Here is a 27,103-nt window from a genome sequence, read left to right on the forward strand (position 1 = left end):
AATAAAGTCAATGGGAGGAAAGCAACCAAAGGGTGGATATATGTACTTCTAGTAAGTATCAGTCTTTTTGTTATTATTGTTGAAATGATAATTGGATTAAAACTTTAAATTGATTACAAATTTTAAATGTTGACAGTATGGCCGAATGCAAAAGGATGAAGGAAGATGGCACACACAGCGGTTCGGTATGTAAAATGAAATTGACATTGAGTATTATTTAACGTTAATGTATTGATTAAGAAACATTTACGCTTAATATTAGGTGACAAAAGATGTGAGGTCGAAATAGAATTCGATGAGTGATGTCGAAAAGGAACCTTACATCACACAGTCAATGAATGATAGTAAAGAATATAAAGAACGTATGAAAGCACATGAAAAGAAGGTATTCATTAAACTTGTAAATACGTTGATACAAGATATATAAGAACAATAACATTATATATTGTTAAAAAATATAGGAAGTGTCGACAAGGTGCAACATAAAAAGGGTGAATTCACTAATTGAACACCTTAAAGAGAAGGATCATTTGAATGTGCTGAGGGAAATGGGGTTTGAATCGTTGATAGGAGTAGGGGATCGACCAATTCGGAGGGAATTGTGTCGATCCTTGATGGAGCAATTTGATGTCAAACAATGTATTGCTAAATATGGTGATTATTCATTCCCTCTGGGGGTATCGACTGCTGCAGCCGTCTTGGGGGTACAAAACAAAGGCAAAAGTGTTGTAGAAGTCTGTAGTAGTACGAACTGGAAAGCACTTGCCTCCAAATTTGGTTTGAATCAGAAGGTGACATATGCTGAAGTTGAAAAGGATATCAAAAGTGGATCTTACGGGGGGGATGAGCTGAAGGCCCAAGTTCTATTGTACCTTGTCGGGATATTTCTTTGTCCAACGGGTGATACGTCAACGAACAAGGAATATATGAAGCTCATTTGCGATGAAGGCTTGAAGGGTGAATTCAATTGGGCTGAATATGTCTATTCGAGATTGATTGAATCAATAATCACCTTTCAAAAGGGCAGCCATAGATACCTCAAAGGGTGCATAGCAATCTTAGAGGTAACTGAGTTGAAGAATGTTTTTGTTTTTTTATATAAAATGATAGTATAGTTATTATATAAAATGATAACTTTTATTATAAATGCAGGTTGCACTGTTTGATTTTTGGTCGGGTTGTGATAGTTTGCCGGCTTATGAAAGAAACGGAGTGGCACGCATCCATGCATGGGGGAAGGAAGAGGTGGTTAGAGTGATGGCGAAGTTGAAGTTGGATAGACCAAGGAAACTAGAAATGGTAATAAATGTAATTAAATAATATTAAAAATATAATCAATGTCTTAATACAAATTTAATTTTGAAGGTTATTGTTAATGAGGTAGAGGAGACAGCGGAGGTAGAGGAAGCAGAGAAGGCAATGGAGAAGGAAGAATAGATGGTTGGAGGGGTGGATGACGGTCGGGGGGATTACGGTGAGGGAAAACAGAGTAAATTTGATATTTTGATGTCTGAATTGGCTGATATTAAAAAAATCCTTTTTGATATTCATCAAAGATAATCAAGAGATGAAGAGACACTTGAGAGGCATAAGGGGGAAGTGAAAGGAAATGTAGATGTAGTGGTGAATGAAGTTGAGGTGTTGAGGGAACTTAATCTGTTGACGGGTGGAAAAATTGATGTAGTTGTCAAGGAGGTTGTGGAATTGAGGAGTGAACTTATAGGCTGAAGAAGGTGGTTGAGAAAAACTTGGATGAAAGGGGGAAAATGAAGGGTGAAATAAAATAGATGAAGAGCTATGTAGAGCAAAATATGATGAACTGAAAAAATTTGAAGAAGAGGAGATGGAGGAAGAAGAAAAGATGGAGGAAATGAGGAGAAAGGATGTCACTAACATCTATACACCGGAGAGTGTTATAGATGCAGATTTGGATTCAGAATGTCCTGCACCCCATAAGAAGAAGCAGAAGGTAAGTTGAATAAAAGAAAACTTATTTTGATTTTTATCATGTTGTTGTGACTAAAATTTGTATGCAAAACTCTATGTTGAAAAAGCGGTTATTCCAAGCGGAATTGAACCGGTCGAAGCTGTAATTTGTGATTATTTATGGAATAGTGGGTTAGAATCGGGGTAAGTTAAATATATTGCTTTGTGAGTGATATTTAAATATTTCATGACAATATATTAATCCTAATGATTCATACAGATGTTCTGTAATCTCAATGGGAAATCAATACGCTAGTGTATCCAACGTTGCAACGTTGAAGCCTAGTGAATGGGTTGGTGGTGTGGTAAGTAGACATCGATTAAAAGTTAAAACCTATTGAATATATTCTGATTGTGTAATTAATTTTGTTAGGTTATTGATTTGCTCACCTGGACAGTATGCTACGATTCTAAAAAGTCAGGCCGGACGATTGGCTACATTCCATACCACTTAGCGGTGAGTTAAATTAATAAATATTGAAAAGTAATGTTATAGACGGTAAATTAATAATGATTGTCACGTAATTGCAACAACAGGCATTGGACAACGTCTGAATTGAGGGTATTGCGAGTTTTTAGGGTCCCATGTTGCATAACTATGAGAAATTCACCAACTGTGAGAAGGTAAGACACCATACGAATAGGCATAAATGATGTTTTTGGATATATAATGTTGAATTTTGTTAAATTGGGTGTGAAATTTGTTACAGATCATGATCACAATAAACCACAATAATTCACATTGGTATCTGTTGGTGTTGGATATGGTAGACCGTGTTGCAACTGTATATGATAGTCTGTTTATATCTGCAACATCTAAACAGAGAGTGAATGATGCAGCAACTGTATATGATAGTCTGTTTACATATGCAGCAGCAACTGTATATGGTAGACCGTGTTGCAACTGTATATGATAGTCTGTATATGATAGTCTGTTTCCATCGGATTAATTTCGTTGTAGGTACATTATTTGAACATTGTTATCTATAAATTGATTGTGTATGTATGTTTTGGTTTGATTATACAGTATGAATCAATTATGCAATTTCCATGTTCAATTTAACATGGCATTTCATTTTCATTTCATTTATAATTAGAGTTTGAATTTAAATGTAAATTTTAGTCTTAAATCGAAATTCCATCCATCCTAAAAACAACTTACTCAATGGATGCATCGGCAGAAAACATCAAATTCCATTTCTAAGGTAACAACTTACCTTTTTCAAATATCAACATTAGTGATAATGTGCATAATGAATTTGTCCATAATGTATTTCTAAGGTAACACTTACCTTTTTCAAATATATGGGTTTTTGAGAAAACAGGTGTACAAAATGTATCGACACAAATTAAACAAGTGTCGATCCCGAAAACATCGAAAAACATAATTATAATGTAATAGGTAAATTATTCATGTAAACGGTCCTAAACCGAAATTCCATCCATCCTAAAAACAATTTACTCAATGGATGCATCGGGAGAAAACATCAAATTCCATTTCTAAGGTAACAACTTACCTTTTTCAAATATCAACATTAGTGATAATGTGCATCATAATGAATTTGTCCATAATGTATTTCTAAGGTAACACTTACCTTTTTCAAATATACGGGTTTTTGAGAAAACAAATGCCCTAAAAAGTGTCGATACATTTGTAACAAGTGTCGATCCCAAAAACATCGAAAACCATAATTATAATGTAATAGGTGAATTATTCATGTAAACGGTCTAAATATACTGGTTTTTGAGAAAACATGTGTACAAAAAGTATCGACACAAATAGAACAAGTGTCGATACTTTTTTTCCAGAATGTATTTCAAAAACAAGTGCCCTAAAAAGTGTTGATACATTTGTAACAAGTGTCGATCCCAAAAACATCGAAAACCATAATTATAATGTAATAGGTAAATTATTCATGTAAACGGTCTAAATATACCGGTTTTTGAGGAAACAGGTGTACAAAAAGTATCGACACAAATAGAACAAGTGTCGATACTTTTTGTCCAGAATGTATTTCAAAAACAAGTGCCCTAAAAAGTGTCGATACATTTGCAACAAGTGTCGATCCCAAAAACATCGAAAATCATAATTATAATGTAATAGGTAAATTATTCATGTAAACGGTCTAAATATATCGGTTTTTGAGAAAACAGGTGTACAAAAAGTATCGACATAAATATAAGCGCTACCTAATATATTATTGTACTTGATAATATTTCTGGTTAAATGATATAACATAACTGATCTAAATTTTAACCGGTTATTTGTTTAACATGTCACGCCATTTTTTAACCGTTTTTTAGGCGCCGCACAGCAGAATCACCTGATTGTGACATGCCCCCAAAGTCCAATCACCTCTTGTTGAATATGCTTTATGACAGGGCATGAGTTATATGACAAATGCATCGAAAGAGGGTCTACGATGATTGTCTCTACTTTGAAAAACAAGTAAGTTATGCAAGCAATCGAGGTTGAACGGTCTTAGGAACTTGTTCCTTTCTCAATGGGAGATGTCTAAGGTATGACGAACTTAATATAATGTTAAAAAAATGTTATCAAAAATATTAATATTTTTAATATTTCTGGTAAAGTGTAATTTAAAATATTATTTTTTTATCGAAAATGTTAATATTAGACGCTACCTAAAATGTTATTTTTTTCTAATGGAAATTAGGTAGGAAAATTAATATTTATAGTAAAAAATAATGTTTTAGGTAACGTTTTACTGAAAATATTAAAAAATATTAACATTTTCAGTAAGATATTTTCTTAACCGTATATTAATTTTATCGTACAGTAGAACTACCCTCCTCAATTAGAATGGTTTAGCCACCCTTAAACAAACTTCACGATTACGTCAGAGAATTAATGGGTCAATTTCCTTCTTAAATGAATGGAAATGTAATTAAAAGACAGGAAGGAGATTATAAACAAATAATATTTAATGAAATTAAGGATAAACTACATTTTAGGTAGCTCTATTAGTCTAGTTATTAACTAGTCACATTTTTAAAAGATTATAATTTAGTCATTTAATTAAAATATTAGCACAAATATATCAATAAGTTATTAAATGTTAGAAAAAGTAGTTAAATGACTTGGTATAGTAATAATAATTTGTCTTCAAAAATTTATACATTTTATTAATTTAGTCATAATTTAAAATAATTTCATAAATTTAACTCCTCGTATTTAAATCTTTTATCAATTGAATACTTATTTTTCTTCCTAATTGTTTGTCCTTCATCTTTCATCGTCATCATCCCTACTTAAGTACCCTTGTTAACACTAAAGTAGTTCATTTAGGTGACGTTTGGTTCGCTGGAATGTTTACGAGGGAATTGGAATTTGTGAAGGAATTGGAATCTGTAGGAATTAGAATCCAATTCTATATTCTGTTTGGTTGGCAGGAAATGGAATTGGAATCCAATTCCATATTCTGTTTGGTTCGCAGACATGTCAGATGAATTTGATTTCAGTAATATAAAATGACAGAATTGCCCTTCTTGTTTTTTTGCTTTATTTTAGTTTATTTTACAACTTACATGTAGTAATATATTATAAAAAATAAAAAAAAAATTAAATTTTCATTTTATCGATCGATTATTTATTTCAATAAATTATAAAAATCATGCTAATAAACATTATAAGTTAAAATCATCGCAATCAAAATATGTTAATAAGTTACCAAAAGATAAATCAATATTTCGATACATTCCAATCGGAGTATGTTAATTAGTTACCAAAAAATATACCAAGAACTATTTTTATTCAATATATGAATTAGAAACTTGACCGACACGACTCGACTCAAAATAATAATAAAATTATTTTTATTCAATAAAAACATTGACTTAATTGAAAAAAATTATATATAGAGGGATATTATTGTAATTATTCATAAATATATAAGGTAAAATTATATATTTTTTTTGGGTTGGTCCGGTTTTTTTCACCCTAAACCCGAACCCGACCTGACCCGAATATCACACTTAAAAAAACTCGACCCGAATATCACACTTAAAAAACCCGACCCGACCCAAACAAAATAAAGTTTCATCCGACCCAACCCGAAATAATAAAAAATATTTTTATTTAATAGGAACAGTGACTTAATCCGACCCGACCCGAATTATATATATTTTCGAGTCGGTCCGGTTTTTTTCACCCTAAACCCGAACCCGACCCGAATATCACACTTAAAAAAACCCGACCGACTTGACCCGAATATCACACTTAAAAAACCCGACCCAAACAAAATAAAGTTTCATCCGACCTGACCTGAAATAATAAAAAATTATTTTTATTTTATAAAAAAGTGACTTAATCCGACCCGACCTCAATTATATATATTTTCGGGTCGGTTCAGTTTTTTCACCCTAAACCCAAACCCGACCCGAATATCACACTTAAAAAAACCCGATCCGACCCGACCAAAATAAAGTTTCACCCGACCCGACCCGAAATAATAAAAAAATATTTTTATTCAATATATGAATAAGTTACTAAAGGATTGATGAGGGTAGTATGGTCAAATTTCAATTCCCTCCAACAAGGGAATTAAATTTCATCCATTTTTGGATGAAATTCACTTTCCCTCATTTGATGGAATTGAATTCCAGCATGAATTCCAATTCCCTTGAAAAACTTCCAAACATGGGAAAGTGGTGGAATTAGATTACAATTACCACCAATTCCAATGGATTTCATCCAACCAAACGCCACCTTAGAATCATTAATTAATATAATACATAAATTTATAAAAATAAATGTATTTATAATTATTTTTTAAATATAAGATATAATGATGTGATGTTTTATTTTCTTAACTAACTTTAAAATTATGTAAAAATATATATATTTGAATTTAACATAATTTTAATGGTATTAATAATTTGATTATGCTTTTTTATTTTTATTTTTTTATTTTTATTTTTTTCTCTAAAGTAAATTTTTAATTTATTTTTTAAATTTTACGTTAGGCGACGGCCTAATTTCGTCGTTTCTCTCTCTTTTTTATTTGTTTAATTTTTTATTTAGATCTAAATGATCACCCTCTTCATTTTATTTTTTTTTCTTTTATATATTCTTGTAGTTTTAATTTTTGGTACGATTATTTCTATGCTATTATGGTATGATTTTGTTTATCATTATCATAGTTTGACGTTTCGTGCCGTATTAATCAGAGTAACCTCCTGATCGGAAAATATCGACTATATCCATGGATTGACTGAGGGGAGGGTGGAGGCAGTTGCCCCTGAAAATTTAAAAATACTATATATTTTATATTTTTTTATGTATTTTTTATTAAAAATTTGTTTTCACCATCTGAGATTTTATAAATTCAAGTTCGTCCCCTGAAAATTTAAAAAAGCTAAAGTTCACTCTTAATATAAAATCTCGTGTCTACCCCTGACTATATCGTATAATTAGATCTTTTTTACGGTAACTTGTCGATGCATTTAGAATCATTCGCGGAGCAATATATTAAATTGGTTCTCTTAATTTTTACGTCTACATCAATATTGCATATAGTTTCAAATAGAGACATTAAGATTATTGATAATTGGTATGTTTACTTTAAAAGATGAAGTATGTATTTAAGAGAATATTTTAATTTTATTTTTCCTCATGCCCTCTGGATTTTCATGTTTAGATTTTTATTGTTTTTATTGTACCTTTTCTTTATATGTAATAAAAACTTATTTTTTGTTGAAAATTATTTAAAAAAAACAAAAATCTTAAAATAAACGTAAAATAATTAAAATTTAATCGGACAGAGAAAATAATAACTTAATTTTTTGTATGGTTAAATGATTCATTGTTATCTCTTGAAGTTTCGGGTTCGAGCACTGTAAATGTTATAAATAATAATATTTATTGTAAAATAATTGAGAGTATTTGAACATATATTGACTTGTATTTACCCAAATGTATAAAAAAACTTAAAATATATTTGAATTAAAAAATATTTTATTTTAGTTGGTTTTCATGTCTTTACCAAATATACCATTATCAAAGGGAAACGATCAGTAATATCAATTAGCGCAAAAGGATTTCAACTGAAGAGGCTTCGGTGGATTGGTTGCTCTTCTTTTCCATATGTTTATTTCTTTCCTTGGCTGCAAACCCAACCCTCCTGCACCCACCGCCGTTGCACCTGAGAAACGAACCATCCCTTCTTCTTCTTCTTCTTCTTCTTCGTCTTCTTCATATTCAAGGTCACTAAACGCTCTTCCCTCTTCGTCAGAGTAATCATCTCTGTGCTGATCTGCTTCCACGTGTACTGCATTAATCTGAGCCGTCCAACCAAAACTAGCAAGACCATCACGCCCACTCGCAAACCGCTTCAATTGACCCAAAGGTGGCGCACTGTCCTCATCACCCAATTCTTTATTTACTTCTCTAGGAGAAGAATATTTATGTGTCGACTCACAGACGGCCTTCAAATCACGCTTACCTTTTCTGATGTTTTTCTTGTGCTTGATCTGGCCTATGCATGACACCCTGGGTGAAGTTGGTTCTTGAGTTTCGAACGTTCCAGCCTCTGATTTTCTTCGAGCTTCGTCGGGAATTATCGAAACGATCGGACAAGGAAACAACCCTTTGCATGCGCTAATTGCTCTCTTGTCTCTGCTTGGGCTGAACGGAGGGTTCTGAAACCCGACACTGACTTTTGGCAGAAATTTCAATATCATGTTTCTGGGTTTACCCTCTTTCTTCATTCTGTCAAACACTTACGCAGTTCAATGGATTTGGGGAACCCTTGTTTTTTCAGCACTCCTTTTATACGTAACGAAGACAAGTGAGAGATCTTTGAGGTTTTAGGGTTGACCAAATCATACAAGAGACAGCTTGCTGGGGAATGTGTCTTCTTAATCACACAAAATGCATGTATATATTTTAATAAATCTATTAATGTTGATAACAACTCCCCGTAATCATTTTTATAATACTAAAGTATTATGTTTAGGGATATAAGATAAGTTAATCATGATTGCTACTATGGAATTAGTCGTAACTAATCAAGTTTTGGGGGGAAGTCAATAAATTAGGTTTTTGGATTTTGTGTTTGAAATTCTCCACATTGAAAATTTCCAGTCTTTCAAGATTTGTTTATTTTTTCTTCTCTTTGGACAGAATTTCAGGATTAGTTCAAAACCTAATAAACAGGAGTAATAAAGAAATGGAGGTCAAACATGTACTTCGGGTCAAAGTCGGATGTTTTTGTCAAACAACTTACTCTGTCTTTGCCGATGAAAACTGAATCTACAATTATCTATGATATTTACCTGAGAACACCATGAAAGAAGCCTTTTTTTAAAGAAGAAAACCGTACCTTTATTATTTGTAACGAAGAAAAAGTATGAGAGTACATTCATTATCCAAAGCAATCGATTTTCATTGTATGAAGAGTTTCGAGGATAAATTTTATTTTTCATTATTTTTTAAAAATTGAAAAGAAAAATAAAATTTATTGTCTGGGGAGAAAATATTAAATTTCAAAAGGAATTTTATAGCTTAAATCTCTTATATAAATTAAGTTTTTTAAGATCCCTCTTATTTTAGTTCTTTAATGCTTTTAGTCTCATGTAAAATAAAAATAAATAAATTTCAGAAACACTCTTTTCAATTAATTCTAACAAATATATTTTATACTATTAAAATTATTTGTATATCTGTTAAAATGTAATTGCATCTTTATTGTATTTTTTATACTATTTATTATTAATGTCGTTATTTTTTATAATTATTTTCAATAAAATCATAACATTTTAAAAACTTCAAAATTTTAAAAATAAAGTCTTTACTAAATCTACAAAATGTACTGTTTTTATTTTATATTACAAACAAAGGTCTTTATATTTTATGAAATTATATATTTAATTTATATTTTTTAATTTAATCATTTTAAGTTATTAAACTTTATTCATATTATTAATGTATTATTTAAGTTTAGATTAAAATTAATCGAATTAAGATATATAAATTAAAATTTAAATCTACATTTTAGGCCTAATATAAAGATACATAAAAAACTGATTAAAATAAATTATTTTATAAAAATAAATTGGGTCACCATCTCAGTAGGTGATCGGCTATTTCGGGTCTTACGAAAATAATTGAGCCACCCCTTTGGGCCTGAAATGCGAAACCGACCCGATTTTCAACCCTTTGCTTCTTCTCTTCAGCTCCTCTGCGTTTGTTTGAAGCAGCCTGGATGATAATGTTTGAGGCTGGCACAGAAATTCGATAATGATTGCTTACCTGCGAAAATGTCAATGTTTTACGATCCGTTTAAAGCTATTATATGAAAACGGCTTCTTCTTCAGAAACGTTTATTGCACGACGGTGCGGAAGTTGTTGAGGAGCTTCTCGATAGACACGAATGGTGAAGACGGATAAAACCGTTAACGACGAGAAAGAAGGGCTGTTGACTCGGCAGCAACTCACCAGCACTTGGTGAGAATCGCTGCGTCGAATGGGTCAAAGTGGATTGTCCCACACTAGCACTTCCACGCAATAACTCTACCAAATACGACCTTATTACCGGAATAGTTTCTGGAAGGCCTGTTACGTTGCCCAATAACCAATTTAGTCCCGAAGTAAGGAATAACCTGTTACGCCAAAAGATGCAGTCAACACATCCAAAACCACACAGGTAACCCAAGTTAATTCGTGAGAGTTTTTAAAACCACCAGTGATACATGAAATACATGTAAAATCATCGGTGACGATTGGACGATAGTAAAAAATCATAGGAAATCATGTAACTACTTATACCAAAAAAACAAGTAAGCATAATTCCTCCTAGTTAATAAAATATGTTAACATGAGGAGGAACATATTTACTAGTTATATCATCTGCAATCATCTGAATCTCGAGGGGTTCTTTGAACCAATCATAGACTTTATTGAGATAACCCACAACCTCTTGGGGTTGTCCTGCACTCGGAAGAATGACTAGAAAAAAGAATAAATATAGTGATATAACCCACAACCTCTTGGGGTTGTCCTGCACTCGGAAGAATGACTAGAAAAAAGAATAAATATAGTGATAATTTGATTATTCGTCTCCGTAGTAAATAGGAGAAAAAAATTCTTTCTTTATCTTTACAATATATATATATATATATTAAATAATAATAATAAAATATTTAAATTCAAAAATTAAAAAATATTAAAAAAATGGGCAAACAACAAAAATTGAACCAATACACGGTGGATTCATAATCCATTGCCTTGATTCACTTGGATACATCTGCCCCTCTAGTATACTCTTTCTGCTATAGTATTTTATTTTGATTTATTTAAATACTTGAAATATAAATTTCAAAGATTTTAGTTTCTATCATTCATCATTCTTTTTTTTATCTTATTTCTAAGATATACAATTTATAGAAAATTCCAATCTCTATATTTTATTTTTACTTCAAATAAAAACTTTACAAAAGATTGATAGTTTTTATTTCTTATGGTAATAAAAAAAAGGTAAAATAAAAAAAGTAAACTTAACGTGAAAGTAAAGAAAAATAAATAAATTCTAAATTCTAAATTCTAAATAAAAGAACAATACCAATACTCTTGATAGAACAAGAAATTGGTTATCACTCCTTTATTTTAAAAAACTCGTATACAATAAATCAAAGTCTTATCTATTTGCAGATGGAGCTCCAATAGCAGTTAGATTTAGAGAAAAGTTATGAGCATTTAAGTCATACATAACTTTCATACCAAAGTTACCACGGTTAATAATATCTTACCGCGAATTGTTTTATAAAGCGTTTTCTTCTGTTCAATTGTAATTTGTGCGTACGAATTTGGGAATAAGAGAAACATTGATTTGATAGTCGGGCAGAATTTTGGGAAGAGACCTAAGGAGACAAGACAGATTAGCCACGACAAAGATTTATGTTTGATTCAGTTGAGATTTGGATATACATATACGAAAACTGCGTTTTGAGTGAACCGATTTGATCGAATTAATTATAACTGAATTAACTATTTTTTTAATAGTTAACTGAATCGATTTTTTTTCAAACATATTAATCGAATCGAATAAATTTCGGTTAATTTTTGAATTAATCGAAATTTTTTAAAAAATTTATAATTTATATAAAAATTAAATGTTTTTAATTAAAAAAAGTTTATAATTAGTTTAAATAATATATAATTATAAAATAAAAATTTCAGATAAATTTTTTAATTAATTAATATTGATTTAGGTTTAAAAGTTATTGGATCTTAAATTATTAATTGGATTTTAAATGGTTTGGGCTTAACCTATATGTTATATATAATATATTTAATATTTTTAATTTAAAAAAACAGTTTACAATTAATTTAAATAATATATAATTATAAAATAAAAATTTATATAATTTTTTTAATTAATTAATATTGATTTAGGTTTAAAAGTTATTAGATCTTAAATTATTAATTAAATTTTAAATGGTTTGGGCGGAGCCATATGTTATATATAATATATTTAATATTTAAAATTTAATTTAGATTAATTCGGTTAATTAACCGAATTCCAACCGAATTAACCGTTAATTGAATTTTAAAAATTTTCTTAACCGTTAACCGATCGATCTAATTCGATAACCGAACCGAATTAATCGAACTAATTCGATTCGATCGGTTAACCGAATTTTCGATTATTTGAACACCCCTAGCTGCTTCCATTGCTGTTGAACAGATACTGTAAAAATCAAAGGAAAGATTTGGCATTTCAAAGTTCAAACACCGAGCCAAACCAGGAGCTGCTCAGAAGTCAGAACCCATCAAACCCGCCGACTAGTAAAACCAAGAGCAAACTTTTAATGACAACTATACCCACTCTCAACAATTCTCTAAGCACTATCATTGGCCAATAGGTTCCATAACAAGGACCAGTTTTGTCATTTCGTCTCAACCCTTTGCAATAACTCGACATCTTTAAATGCTCTATATAAATGTCGCGCCATTTAGGCTTTAGTTTTGTCCTTGTTGGTTTTCCATTTTATAGGAAATTTTCGTCAACGTTTTTGAATCCGAGTCCTAGTCAAATTGGGATTTGGGGTTTGGTTTTATTGGATCAATCTCTAGGGTTTTGAGTCGAATGCGTTTTGTTTTGATTCAAGAATGGCGAAAGTGAGACATTCTCGATTACAAGCGAAGAAATGGTCCACAGTAACGCTCGTGTTGTCGATGTTGTTTATGTTAACGGTCGTTTTATTGATGCTTTTGGGACTAGGGATCTTTTCTCTCCCGATAAGCAACGACGATTCCTCGCCCAATGATCTCACTTCTTATAGACGCATGGCTTCTGAAAGGTTTGACACATTCGCGGTTGTTTGATTTCTCACGCATTGATCTCTTTTGATTAATAGCCATTTTTTAATTAGTGTTCTTGTTGATTTGACTCATTATATGAACTGGATTTTGATGCAGGGGGAAAGGCTTGGGAAAAAGAGGGGAGCAGTGGACTGAAGTCCTTTCTTGGGAGCCTAGAGCTTTCATTTACCATAATTTCTTGGTTAGTTTCCTTCATATTATTTCCCCCCTTTCTAACGATTTGTTTATAAATTAGTTTTGCACAAATTTGTCGAGATTTCAAGTGGCCTTGATGTGGTATAAACAATTTGAAATTGCCAATTTCACCTTTCTGATTGTTTATGCTTATGGTAGGTGCTTTCGTAATTCATGGGAATTAGTCAGAGTAACACTCTTATTTAGAAATGCAATGCAGATGGATTTGATGAGTTGAATGATTTATGAAGGAAACCATGTAAAACCCTTTTCTCGTTACTGAATTGGTATAAATCTGGGCAGTGACCTCAGTTTGTTTTCGTGATCTTCTAGTGTGTATCGAGTTTAAGTTCTTGCTCCTCGTCTTTATTTATAGTAACAACATTAGTAGTACTGATGATGATAATAAATTATACACCCATTACTTCTTTTTTTGTCTTGATTTTGCCCCTTTTGTTTCATTTCAACAGTCCAAGGAAGAATGTGAGTACCTAATAAAGCTTGCTACACCTCATATGGCAAAGTCCACAGTTGTTGATAGCAAAACAGGGAAAAGTAAAGATAGCAGGTTTGGATTTCCTATCCTCTCACCTCTTCTTTTATTGTGATTTGCAAATGGTAGAATATGATGTTGAGATGTTAAACATAGATTCTGTGCTTTATGCTTTTCTTCAGAGTTATTTGAGAAACCCTTGCCATCTGAAGACCAGTTATGTGTTGAACACTTGAACTTCGAACCTAATTTTGCATCTTATGACGTTTACCATGTATTTTTTGCAGGGTGCGGACAAGTTCAGGTATGTTTCTTAGAAGAGGGCAAGATAAAATCACAAGGGATATAGAAAAAAGGATAGCGGACTACACTTTCATTCCCGCTGGTACGATATTCTAATTCTGAGCAAAACTATGTAAATATGTTTTACTCTAGTACCGATAATTAATTATTTAATGCAAAAATCTGTCGAGATATCTTTCTTTTCTTGAAGCTTCTGGTTGTGAGTTACAATTTAACCTCACTAGTAGGCATGTACAAAACTGATATTATTGCAGCTGCTTCTGTTGTAGCAATTATTATTTATACAAGATAATGGTGTCTAAGCTCTAAAATAGATATTTCCTAGTTTTGCTATGTCTCTTTATTTCGTGTTGCGGTTGAATTGTTTTCCCGATATTGTATATTCTTTTAGGAGTTTTCTTCTTTTATGACTTAAGGACTAGGTTAACATTATAATTTACAGAGCATGGGGAAGGTCTTCAAGTTCTCCACTATGAAGTTGGACAGAAATATGATGCACACTTTGATTACTTCCTTGATGAGTTCAACACTAAAAATGGAGGCCAGAGAATGGCTACTATGCTTATGTATTTGTAAGTTCGCAGGCTTTATTCATGTCTATGATGCACTCCACACCTAATGAAGTGTCTCATAGACTTTTTGCTATACTAAAAAAAAGAACGATTTGTTGATGCACAGGTCGGATGTTGAAGAAGGGGGTGAGACAATATTTCCTGCAGCCAAGGGAAATATTAGTGCTGTGCCATGCTGGAATGAATTGTCTGAATGTGGTAAACAGGGTCTTGCGGTGAAGCCTAAGATGGGTGATGCATTGCTGTTCTGGAGCATGAGACCTGACGCCACGCTAGATCCTTCAAGCTTGCACGGTTTGCAGCCGACCCCCCTTTTGCACCCCCCACACGTTTTATCATTAGTTGTGGTTCAAGAATGATTAAGTGGGACTGCATTTCCATATAAAAAATGGACTTGAACTGTAGTTTGCCATTCATTTCCGACACTTATGTTCAGAACTTGTTTCTCTTTTTATCATAGCAACTTTTAGATGTATTGCTAATTTAACAGTGTGTGATATGGGTGATTCTAGGTGGATGCCCTGTGATTACGGGGAACAAATGGTCGTCTACAAAGTGGATGCATGTTGAAGAATACAAGGTTTAAGTTTGCTCTACAAAAGGTACTTGTAACGAGTCCCTTGCTGGGTAAGTGTTGCCCTTTACACTCGGGAATATTCTTTCATTTGACGGGTGTTTGTATCTTTTGACCTACCTGGTTGACAAGTACTGTATTTTCTTATGGTTTTGCTTGGCAATACTCTGGCATCCTGAAGTGGTGAGAAATATATGATGCCTATTTCGATAGATTTATGAGGATATAGGAAATGGGTCGCTGCAGTTAGATGCATTACCTGCCACCTAGACTGTAAAGTTGCAAAAATAATCATGAATACAAATCATAATTACTCCAGCTCGTTGCCCCCAGAGTGTTGCTTCTTTTTTTCTTCAATTAAATATAAAAATGTTCAAAGATATTCGAAACCCTTAACCCTAAATTTTACAAATTTTATAAAAGGAGCCTTTAAGTATAAAATAACTGAATGATAAAACAGAAAAGCATGAAATTTGAATAGGTGGGTAATTAAATAGGTAGTTCATACTATATATTATTCTTTTCATACTCTCATTTCGTGTTTAAATAGAATAATGGCTTACATATACAAAAAGTGCCCAATATGTCTTTGGTTCTAGTTTAGTGTTGAACGTTCATTTCGTTCTAGTTTGGTGTTTAACGTTTCATTATGTTATTCATTTAAGTGTCTAGACCATCAACGACGTTAATTTGGTCGTTAAATGACACGTGCCACAACATGGTAATTTTAAAATTTTTATTTAAAATTTAAAAATTTATATATATATAAAGAAAACACAACTTTGAAATAAATTCAAAACTTTGAAAACATTCATTTCAACCCCTACACTCACGTCGGACGCCGTCTTTTGTTGTCAACAAAGCTCCACCCGACCTCCCGTCCCATTGGCGACCAAAACCCCATAAAATTGTAACCGATCAACGACGATCGATGACGAATCAACGTTTTATAACCCGCGAACCGTATGATGAAAATCACAATCCAACGCGATTCCGACGGTCGATCGATCACGATTTTCATGGGTTTTGGTCGTCGAGAGGAGGGGAGGTCGGGTAGAGCTTCGCTGACGGAAAAAGATGACGGTCGGTGTGGGTTTAGGGGTTGAAATGAAAGTTTTCAAAGTTTTGGGTTTATTTCAAAATTTGTATTTTCTTTTTAAATATATATATAATTTTAATTTTTTAATTTTAAATAAAATTTATAAAATTATCAAGTTGTGACACGTGTCACTTAACGACCAAAATTAACGGTCCGTCACGGCCTGACCTAATTTGAATTACGAAATGAAACATTAGACACCAAACTGAAATAAAATAAATATTAGACACCTTTTATATAATTAAGTCTAGCATAATTTAAAGTTAATGTTTTGCGAACTCAAAATCATGTTTAGTACAACTTATAAAATTTATTAACCAGAGATTACCTGAGTTTCGTCCTTTACGTGTACGAGCTTAATAGTTTCGACGTACCGTGTTATATGGAAATTTCGTAATAAATAATGCTTCTAAGGAATCAAGGAGGACCCTGTTCAAGCTAGAAACTTGGCATTTGCTGGGTTTCAAGAGTTCCTCGAAGGATTTAAAAGTCATTCCAAACCAAGAGCTGCTTTAGAAAATGGAACGGCGATGGTCGATCTATCAATCAGTTCAGGATATGACTAAATTTTAAACTTTAATACCTTTTATTATTATTTTTGGATAAATAATCAATCGATTCTAAATGAACTAAATGAAGAGTATTAATATTTTGTTCTCTAGAAAATGAAATCATGTTATGATTAGGGTTGTAAATGAGATGAGATAAATTGTTAGTTATTTGAGACCGATTCGATTAAAGGTTGATAAATATTCGTCTCGAGCTCGACTTGAGTTTTTAATGATTTGAAATGAGCTATTTGATACTCAACTTGAAAAGTACGTAAGCAACTCAAAAACATAATATATTAGTATTTTTTTTAAAAATAAATTATTAATAATATTAATATTTTTGTGTTATTTTTAATAAAAAAATACAGTATACTGTTTAGGTTTAAGTTTGAGTTTGAGGGTTTAATTGAGTTATGTTTAAGATTTTTTTTTTCTTTTCGAACATTTTTGAGCTTTTACGAGTTTCAGTTCATGATTTCGAACTTGAGTCGAGCTTGAAAATTTTAAGCTCATGAGGTTTCAAGTCAAGTCGAACTCAATTTCAGAGTTTTCTAGTCGAGTCAAGAAGAGCAATACTCGAGCTTAACCTTACTCGTTTATAGCAGACAATTTTTTTTTTAAAATTATACTTCTCTGTGTTGAATTTTAAAGTTTTGAAAAAAATAAGTTTTTTCTGCAAAATAATGCAATTAATTATTTTGAATTTTAATTTGGTTGAATTTCCCGGCGTTGACAGCTATAGACTTTTATGCCTCATCTTTTAATGGCCGAGACAACAATGCTGTTCTTGTTGCTTTGGCAGCAACAGAGAAGTGGTAGATGGAATTAAAGCACAAATGCAAGTCGTAATATTAATAATATTAGTGGTACAGATAAATAAAAAGAGCATTTTGACTTGAAGGAGAAGAAAAGAATTTAAAAAAGAAATGGGGTGCCATGGATGAGACTTAAAAGATAACATGTTACTTAAGCAACTCTCGATTCCGGGCAATGGAGCACTTTCATTTCATCCCTATTCTTAACTTGGTTTCCTTTCTTGATCGACGTCTCGCCTGTCACCGTCTCTTCATTGTTGGATGAGGAGGGCGACCCGTGTTGAAATGAAGTGCTGCGTTTTGGATAATTGGGTCTACCATTCTTTCTTAGTTATATCACTGTTGTTTTTATTGTTGTTATTTTTGTGGTGGTTGCTTGCTGGAATCGGCAGTTCCGAAACACATATATTGCATGTTGAAGGTGAGGAAAGAACGTAATGGAAAAGTTCTATGTCTAGAATTTTTATCTAATTTTGTCCGTCACATTCGACAGGGCTTTCCGTAAAGATGAGTCGAGATGTGGAGATGAAACCCCCTCCAACTTCCCTTTCCTCTGCTGATCTCTCCGCTTTGCTCCGTAACTATCTTTTTCCAATTTCTATGGTTTATTTTCTCCTTTTTTTTATTTACTTCGTTTTCATTTTTTTTTAAATTTCGTTCCATAATGTAGATTTGAAGGAAATTGCTTCGCTTATTGAGTCTACTTCCTACACTGAGGAGGTTCGCTGCGTAGTCCGCGCCGTTCGCCTCACGTTCGGGTTGAGGCGGAAGCTCACGGCGCCTCTTCTCTCTGCATTTCTCGACTTCGTGTTGCAGCCTGGTTCTGAAGCTCATTCCAGATTGTCCTCATTTCTTCCTAAGGTACATTCCTCAGCTTCTTCTTGGCTCTTTTCTTCTTTGTAGTTAAATAAAAGCTTTTGCTTGGTAATTTAAGATCGCGTCACTCTTGATTTGTTAGTCTCACTTTGCATTAATTTTTGAAAAGTAAGTTTAAAATGTACAGTTAAAAGGTATTTTTTTTTAAATTATATAGTTTAAAATTTAACTAATTGAAATTGTTGTTAGAAAATGATTTTGAAAAAAATAAAATATACATTTTGGACATTATGTTATAAATTATAAATATTATATTTGAAAATAAAAATATAATTTCACTTAAAAGTGATTTTCTACTACAAAAGTGAAAATTTTGAACTTTTGGTGTTGGTTAAAAATCACATTCTTAACTATAATTTTAAATTATTTTTTGGTATTTAACATTATTTATAGATAAAAATTACTTTTTCCATCACCAAAAGCTCAAACTTAATTCGGTGGTTTAGTCAACGTAATGACTACTAATGAGCTAATTGCACCGCTATTTTATTGAAATGATTGAAATACTTGAAATCTTTAGCTATTGCAGACCTTTTTTTTTTAAATTTTTTTTTATTAATTAGCTATTGCAGACTCAAAGTATTTAATGAGTTAAGCAACTCGTAATTAGTTTGAATTTAATTCGATTAAAATTTGGTAATAGCTCAACTCGAATTTTGACTTAAATTCAATCTCGACTCGAGACTTTAACGAGCATAGTCGAGCAAAGTCCAACTCGACTCGATAAGTTCGTGAATAACTTGTTAATTTTTTTATAACTTTTTAGTAGTTATCTTAAAAATTACTTCATTCAAAAAATTACTAATTTATTAATAGCCAATAAAAAATAATAAATTACTAATATATAATTTTTAATAGATAAAAAAATTAATAATTTATTAATAGATAATAAAAAATGATAAATTACTATTCTATAATTTTCTAATGAAAAATTAAAAAAATATTAAATTATTAATTAATAATTATTATTTTACTACACCCAAAAATCTAATCCTAATTATTATTTTGATGTATTTATTGATTGTTATTTTGGTGTTTAGACTTGAATTTATTTCATACACTCATTTGATATTTTTTAGTTGAATTTATTAATTTATGTTTATATTTAGTTATATATAGTTTTAGTAGATTTTACTTATTGTTAAAAAAATAAAATAAAATTTTCAGTGAGCTTAATGAGCTTTACGGAGCTATGAGTCGAATAATAAATTTTTTTAACGAGCACGAGTTGAGTAGAATTTTAACGAGCTTAACGAACAACTAGTCGAGCAAAAATTTTTCTTAACGAGCATAAATCGAACAAAATTTTCACGAACTTAACGAGCAACTAGTCAAGTCAAACAACACAATTTTTTAACGAGCACTGCTCAACTCGTAATCACTCTCTCGATAAGCACCCTATTGCAAACTGTGCTATAGACTTAATAGTATTTTACTATTTTTGTTATACCGATATAAGATAATTACATAGAATTATAGAAAACATTTTCTCAAATAAGTGAACTATGCTGTATGAAACTTAATGCGATATTGAACAGTGATTCTATGGGGCTTCTTAGGTTGATTTGGCTTTCAAATGATAATGTATTTAAGGGTAAATGATAAGATTGATCACTTTCATTTAAATTTTTTATATACTTTTATTGAATTCAAAAAAATATAAGATTTCGTCACTTTTTTTTATTTAATTAAGATGTGATCACTGAGGGTTAATTGTCGTTAGACTTTTAACGGATTGCTGACATGATACAATGAATTTATAAAATTAAAAAAAGGTAAACTACACAAATAGTTACAATGTTTGAGTAAATTTTTATTTCCATGCTAAAGTTTCAAAGTGACAAATTGGTCACTAAAACATCAAATAGGTTATTGAACAATGGTTTTATATCTAATTTATCCCAAAAGTTTTTAAAGTTTTCCGATATATATACATTTTAAATTTCAAAATAAAACTTCGAAATTAACTTTTTTGGATATGAAGCAATCAAATATTTCAAATGATGAACAAAAAAATTAAAAAAACTTTTGGAATAAATTAGATATAAAATCATTGTTCAATGATCTATTTGATGTTTTATTGACTAATTTGTTATTTTTGAAATTTCAATGAGGAAAACGGAAGCTTACTTAAATATTAATGACCATTTGTGTAATTTACCATTTTTAATTATATAAATTCATTGTACTACATCAACAATCCAAAGTCTAATAAAGTTAACCCTCAGTGACCACATTTTAATTATATAAAAACAAAAGTTATCAAATCTTAATTAAATAAAAATGATCAAATCTTATGTTTTTTAATTTAATGAGTAAAACTCTATAAAACTTAAACGAAAGTGTTCAGTCACGTAGTTTACTCTATCTTCAATGTATAGCTGTGATTGCTGTACATTAGAGGTCTGTTCTTGTTTCTTCAATATTAACTTGGATTCTCGGAAATTTGTGTTCCTAGTCTTGTATGTGAATTATATAAATGATTGCAGGAAGATGAACATAGCATGGATGTCGATACCGTAACATCAGATGTTCCGACTCCAACAAAATATTTGTTGCCAGAGCTTGAGATCTATTGCTATTTGCTTGTTCTCCTTTTTCTCATTGACCAGAAAAAATACAATGAGGTCAGACTTGTTTTCTGAATTTGTATTTTCTTTTTCCTTTATGGCCAAATCCACTTTGTTAAACTGCAGATATTCTCTTGCCCTGATCTCTTTCAGGCTAAAGCTTGTTCCTCAGCAAGTATTAACCGGCTCAAGAACCCAAGCAGAAGAACTCTTGATATCCTGGCATCAAGACTGTACTTCTATTACTCGTATAGCTATGAGCTCACTGGTGATCTTGCCAAAATTCGTGGGTGAGATATTAACAGCTGATTGTCTCCTCTATGGTTGCTGCTCTGTTTATGTTCTTCCATGTATAAATATAAGTTAAAATACAACTTCAGAAAAATAGAGGAAGCTTGGTTAGAGTAATCATTTCCCTAATTCGTTTTTTGTACTTCTACTTGCAGAAATCTACTTGCCTTGCATCGTATTACTACACGGAACCACAATGAGCTCAGCCAGGTTTGTCATCACTCAATATAGAGGCTGTTTTTTGGATAAGAGATATTAGAGCTACTGCATAATATACTGTTATATTGCAGGAAACTCTTCTAAACTTGTTGTTGCGTAATTATCTCCATTATAACCTCTACGATCAGGCCGAAAAGTTGAGATCTAAGGCACCAAGATTGGAAGCGCAATCAAACCAACAGGTAGATCTTGTCTTTTTCTTTTGCTTGTTTAACTTGAGCATCAGACAAGGTAGATTTTGCAGTAATCATTCCTTTTCATTTTTTCATATGTTATTATTCTCTTGCTGGAAAATCAATACAGTTTACCTTTATTTAGATGGATGGGTCACTACAGTATGAATTTTTCCAGATATTATGAACATGCACATATCTTGGTTTATATTGTTAGATATGTCCTAATTTTCAGTTAATCTAATGTCCTAGAATGGGAAAGTTGTCTATTCAAGGTAAGGCTGATGATATATCTTGTGTTCTGCAGTTCTGTCGGTATCTCTTCTACCTAGGGAAGATTAGAACAATTCGGTTAGAGTATACCGATGCGAAAGAGAGTCTGCTACAGGCTGCTCGTAAATCCCCGGTTGTAGCCCGGGGTTTCAGAATTCAGTGTAACAAGTGGGCTATATTAGTCTCTCTGCTGTTGGGGGAAATACCTGAGAGGAAAATCTTTGTGCAGAAAGGAATGGACAAGGCTTTGAGGCCATACTTGGAACTGACAAATGTAAGTGTGGTTTGTTGATGATGAATCCTTATTCAAGGAGGACCTTATTTGTGCCTGCTTATCATCTTAGTTTCGATTTCAAAGAGAAGACCTAATTTCGTGGCTCAACTTTTCAGGCTGTACGAATTTGTGACTTGGAGCTGTTTCAGAGTGTTGCAGTGAAATTTACTAGCACCTTTAGTACTGACAAGACCCAAAATCTTATAGTCCGCTTGCGACATAATGTCATCCGAACTGGATTAAGGAACATCAGTATCTCTTATTCATGCATTTCACTTGCTGACGTTGCTGAAAAGTTGAGATTGAACTCTGAAACTCCAGTTGCAGATGCTGAAAGGATTGTTGCAAAGGCTATCCGTGATGGTGCAATCGATGCTACATTGGATCATGCAAATGGTTGGATGGTGTCAAGGGAGATCGATGACATTTATTCTACAAATGAGCCTCAAACTGCCTTCCATTCCAGGATTGCTTTCTGCCTTAACATGCACAATGAAGCAGTTCAGGCCATGTATTTTCCACCCAAAACGCTCAAGGAGAAAGAAAGCGCATAGAAAAGGAGAGAAACGCAACAGCAAGAACAGGATCTCGCAAAGCATATTGCTGAGGATGATGATGACTATTTTTAAAGATTTTTCCCTTGGTGCTGTGGATGCAACATTGTTTCTCAACCTGCTTGGATGATTCACTCTTGTTATTGGTAATTCTAATAGAGGAAGGAAACTAACAAAGTCTCGGTCGTGTATAGACAAGTCTGGACTCTTGGGAGTTTTCATTTATCGAGTTGGTATAGGCAGTAACAGGAACAAGAAACTACGTTCATTGTTTGTTTGTTTGTTTTCCGTTTGATTGCATTATTGGTCGACTGATTGTTTTTACTTCCTTTCCTTTTCGGATTAAGGTTGTAATGTTGTCGATGATTCTTCACAAAGTTATTCAATCTTATAGCTCGAATATGGCTTCAAACCTTCAACATTCTAGCCAACGTAAGACCATGTGAATTAATGGAAATACGTCGTATCAACACCATAAAACAAATCAAGTTGAGGTGTCATTTAATCTTCTAATGACGATGTAACTGTCAAATAAAACAACAACTGGGCTTATGGTTTTTAATCCATTCACCGTTCTTCTGTTGGCACTTGGCAGAGAGGCTCGGAATTCTTGGTCTTTGCTCAGATAATTCAATTTTAAGTACTCGAATTGAATAGCTTTCCATTTCATCTCTATTTGCAGGGATCGCATAAGCTTGTTGTATGATAGTAGAGTTTGATCCCTAATTTAAACATTCGATGTAGATCAATTACATGCATTCAGTCCCAATACTCATTTCCTCTCTATTCACCGCATCACCATTTGTTTGTTCTCTTTTAAGTTTTAACCTAGCGAAAATATGACAAAAACCAGTACAAAAACCAGTTTGGCATCATCAGTCTTTCTTGGATTCTGCTGTCTTGCTATGACTACGAATGCCTATGCGGCTTCTGGCTGGACTAAAGCTCATGCCACGTTATATTATATCTACATGTTTTGGGAGTTCCATGCAATAAGCCTGCTATATTACCTTGATTTTTGGTGTTTTTGATATCACCATGTTTGGACTTTGAAATTATTTGAAGATATGAATGAATTGCGAATAAGAAGCACTAGCTTCCATTGCAGCTTCAGCAAATGTAAACTTCGTTTCCACAGATTTTCTATGTTTGTGTATATTTCTTACAAGTGCAATTAACCCATCAAAGGGTTAATTAAACTCTCTTCTATCGCATAGATGGAGATGCAGACTTGTTGGTTTTCCCGAAAGGAAATTTGTATCAGAAAGACCCGCCCATTGATGCCGTTTTGTCTCTTCTTTTGCATATATACTTTGTAAATAATCAAACACACTTTTAATCTAAAAATTATTTATATTTTTTATTATTATTATTTTAATGTTAGTAATAATTTTTAAATCTAAAACATAATTTATAAATGATAAAAAACAGAGTCCTTGATTGTCTGCCGCTATTGTAGCAGTGACATAGACTCGACCACTTTTTTTCTGCTAGGAAATGTATCCCATCGAGATGCATGGGCAGCCAACCATTTTTTTAATAAAAAGAGTAAATTACACGTTTGCTCACCAAACTTTATTCTCTATCTTATTTCTCTCACAAAAATCCTTCTTGACACTTCAAAAACCTTCAAGCCCAAACTGTCGCAATATCAGAGTTAAGGTCTGACGGGTCGTGCGACCTTAGACGCTTCTTGACACTTCTAGGTCTTCTCTGCGACTAAGTAAGTCTTACCCAAGCTTAGTGAGCATGCAAACTCACCAAGGTTAGAACCAAGCCCTCAAGGCTTTTAGGATGCGGAAGCTTTAACACCAACGTGGCTACTCCAATCCACCAAGCTTGGACTATGGTGTGGGAGTGAAAACACAAGCGTGACTACTTCTAGCCACCAAGAAAGGCAACAACACAAAGAAACTTTAAGAACAAAGCACACAAGAGATAGAGTAAATGCCTCAACACTTTTATTACTCCCCCAAGAGAATGAATGTAATAAGATGTTACAAATAAGGATGGGAGACTCTCTATTAATAGTTGAGCTCCCTCTAAATCAATGGCCTAGATCTATTTACATCGACGACTAAGATGATCCCTATTAATTACAAATCTTTGTATCTAAGGAAACTCCGTCAATCAAATCCCCTATTTAAATGAAGACACCCAAACCACCATCTCGTCACATCAATTAGTCTGATTCTTTTCTTGGATGGTTGATCACACTTGATATGGTAAGATTCCACCATAATCTCTTATGATTTTTTTTGTCTCTTGCCATATCTATGATGCACATGTGGATATATTCTGATAAGGTGCCACTTTCCTTGTTTGCACGACCAGTGTGAACTGCCTCCATAACATTCTCTAACTGATAGGCCAAGTCTGGTGGTCTTGGCAAGTCCGATACTCTATATTCAACCTCTTTGTCGGACACTTGCACCAATGTCCCGAGCCCAACTCTATGACCTGTGTAATATCCCAAAATAAGGGCTAGTGACTAAAATGGAAGTTTTGAAAATTTGAAGTCTGATTTTGAAAGATTAAAAAGTCCAGGGACTTGATTGGGAATATTTTTATGAATTATTGTTTAGTAAATATATAATGGAGTAAGGGGTAAATGAGTCATTGAACAGGGAAAATAATTAAATAATAATTGTGGGCATTTTAATACCCATGTGGAACATGTTTTTGGGGAAACAAAGTTTCCAGACATTTCTCTCATCTTCTTCTTCTCCACCGTGAAGTATCCCAAGCCAAGGTGAGTTTGATTTCTTCTGGTTAATCTTTAAGATTCAAGTATGGTTTTGGTTAATGAAGACTTAGAAAACATTATGGAGATGAAAAAGGTCATAGAAACTCAAAGATTTGTAAGTTATGAAGGATTAAAGATAAGAAGTGAATAAGTGAAATTTTGAATAAGGATGTATAAATGAATTTAGAAGTTAAATTTGACTTGTCATAGGAATGAATAAGAAGGTATAAGTGTTAGAAGTAAGTTTGGATTACATGGAAAATTTAGTAAGATTCTTAGTTTTAAGAATCTGAATGAGATATGAGAGATAATAAGGTGTTGGAATGATAGAAGTTAGTTAAAATGATTGTAGTTGAGTTGGGTGATATAAAAGAAGTTTTATATAAGGAAATTTAATGAAGAGTTCTAGAATTTTCGGTGAAAAAGTCTGTTCTGGGCAGGGTGTATCGGTACACTATGAATAGGTACCGATACACTGAGACCAATGTTGAAGGTGTATCGATACATTAAGGGATGTACCGATACCTGTGAATTTCAAATTAAATATGGGTACCGATACACCAGGAGTGTATCGGTACACTCCTAAAGGAAAATATGAATTTTAGCTGATTAAATTAGCTTAAGTTATTAGTATTGAATTATAAGGTTTAGACTTCTAATAACCATCCCATAAATTATGTTTATGTAGATATTGAGCCTAAACAAGTTACGGAACAATTGACAAGTAGGATTGATCGAGGAAAAGACAAGGAAATATATGTGAGTGCATCTTATTTTGGTATAAGATTACATAGAAATTGGACTTGCGATAAGTCCATTTCCTATAAGTCTAGTGCATGAAGTCATGAACATAAGCATGTGAATGACATGATTTGTATCTAGGCATGATTATATGAGTATTTGAATATGTATCTATGTGATGTGATATATGAGGTTATATGAAATACTATATGACTACGTGATTATATGAAAAAGAATATATGTACATCTGAATTATATGGAAATGAACTACGTGACTGGATCTGATCTTATGAAAATTGATAATGAGCTATGTGAAAGAGCTATGATATTATGTGTATATGTGATATGAATATGTGAATGAATAATAATATGAATATTACTGCCTATGTTATATGTCATGAGAGCTAGAGGTATAGTTGGCATGCCAAGAGTCGAGGGTCTACGCGGTCATTCGGGGGTTTATATGTATTCTTTGGAA

At 32.3% G+C, this 27,103-nt stretch overlaps 2 protein-coding genes and 1 pseudogene across 3 annotated transcripts; 2 read left to right on the forward strand and 1 right to left on the reverse strand.

The window, feature by feature from the left end:
• Window positions 1–8,025: 8,025 nt before the first annotated feature.
• LOC120118310 (uncharacterized protein At1g76070-like) lies at window positions 8,026–8,729 on the reverse strand. Its single transcript, XM_039138381.1, has one exon. The coding sequence runs from the start codon at window positions 8,710–8,712 to the stop codon at window positions 8,026–8,028; it is 687 nt and encodes a 228-aa protein (XP_038994312.1). The 5' UTR covers window positions 8,713–8,729.
• A 4,271-nt stretch (window positions 8,730–13,000) lies between these two features.
• LOC120118681 (probable prolyl 4-hydroxylase 3) lies at window positions 13,001–27,041 on the forward strand. 2 transcript variants are annotated; one of them, XM_039138691.1, is made up of 9 exons: window positions 13,001–13,305; window positions 13,424–13,508; window positions 13,972–14,069; window positions 14,282–14,379; window positions 14,740–14,869; window positions 14,976–15,163; window positions 15,382–15,459; window positions 26,933–26,936; window positions 27,030–27,041. In XM_039138691.1, the coding sequence occupies exons 1-7, from the start codon at window positions 13,115–13,117 to the stop codon at window positions 15,453–15,455; spliced, it is 864 nt and encodes a 287-aa protein (XP_038994622.1). In that variant the 5' UTR covers window positions 13,001–13,114; the 3' UTR covers window positions 15,456–15,459; window positions 26,933–26,936; window positions 27,030–27,041. The 2 variants fall into 2 exon arrangements, with proteins under 2 accessions (XP_038994622.1, XP_038994621.1); XM_039138690.1 differs by lacking the exons at window positions 26,933–26,936; window positions 27,030–27,041 and having other exon boundaries at window positions 15,382–15,517.
• On the forward strand, window positions 18,416–23,213 carry LOC120118311 (annotated as a pseudogene).
• Window positions 27,042–27,103: the final 62 nt, after the last annotated feature.

This window comes from Hibiscus syriacus, unplaced genomic scaffold (genome assembly GCF_006381635.1).
Source record: "Hibiscus syriacus cultivar Baekdansim isolate YM2019G1 unplaced genomic scaffold, ASM638163v2 tig00110328_pilon, whole genome shotgun sequence".
Lineage (NCBI taxonomy): Eukaryota > Viridiplantae > Streptophyta > Magnoliopsida > Malvales > Malvaceae > Hibiscus > Hibiscus syriacus.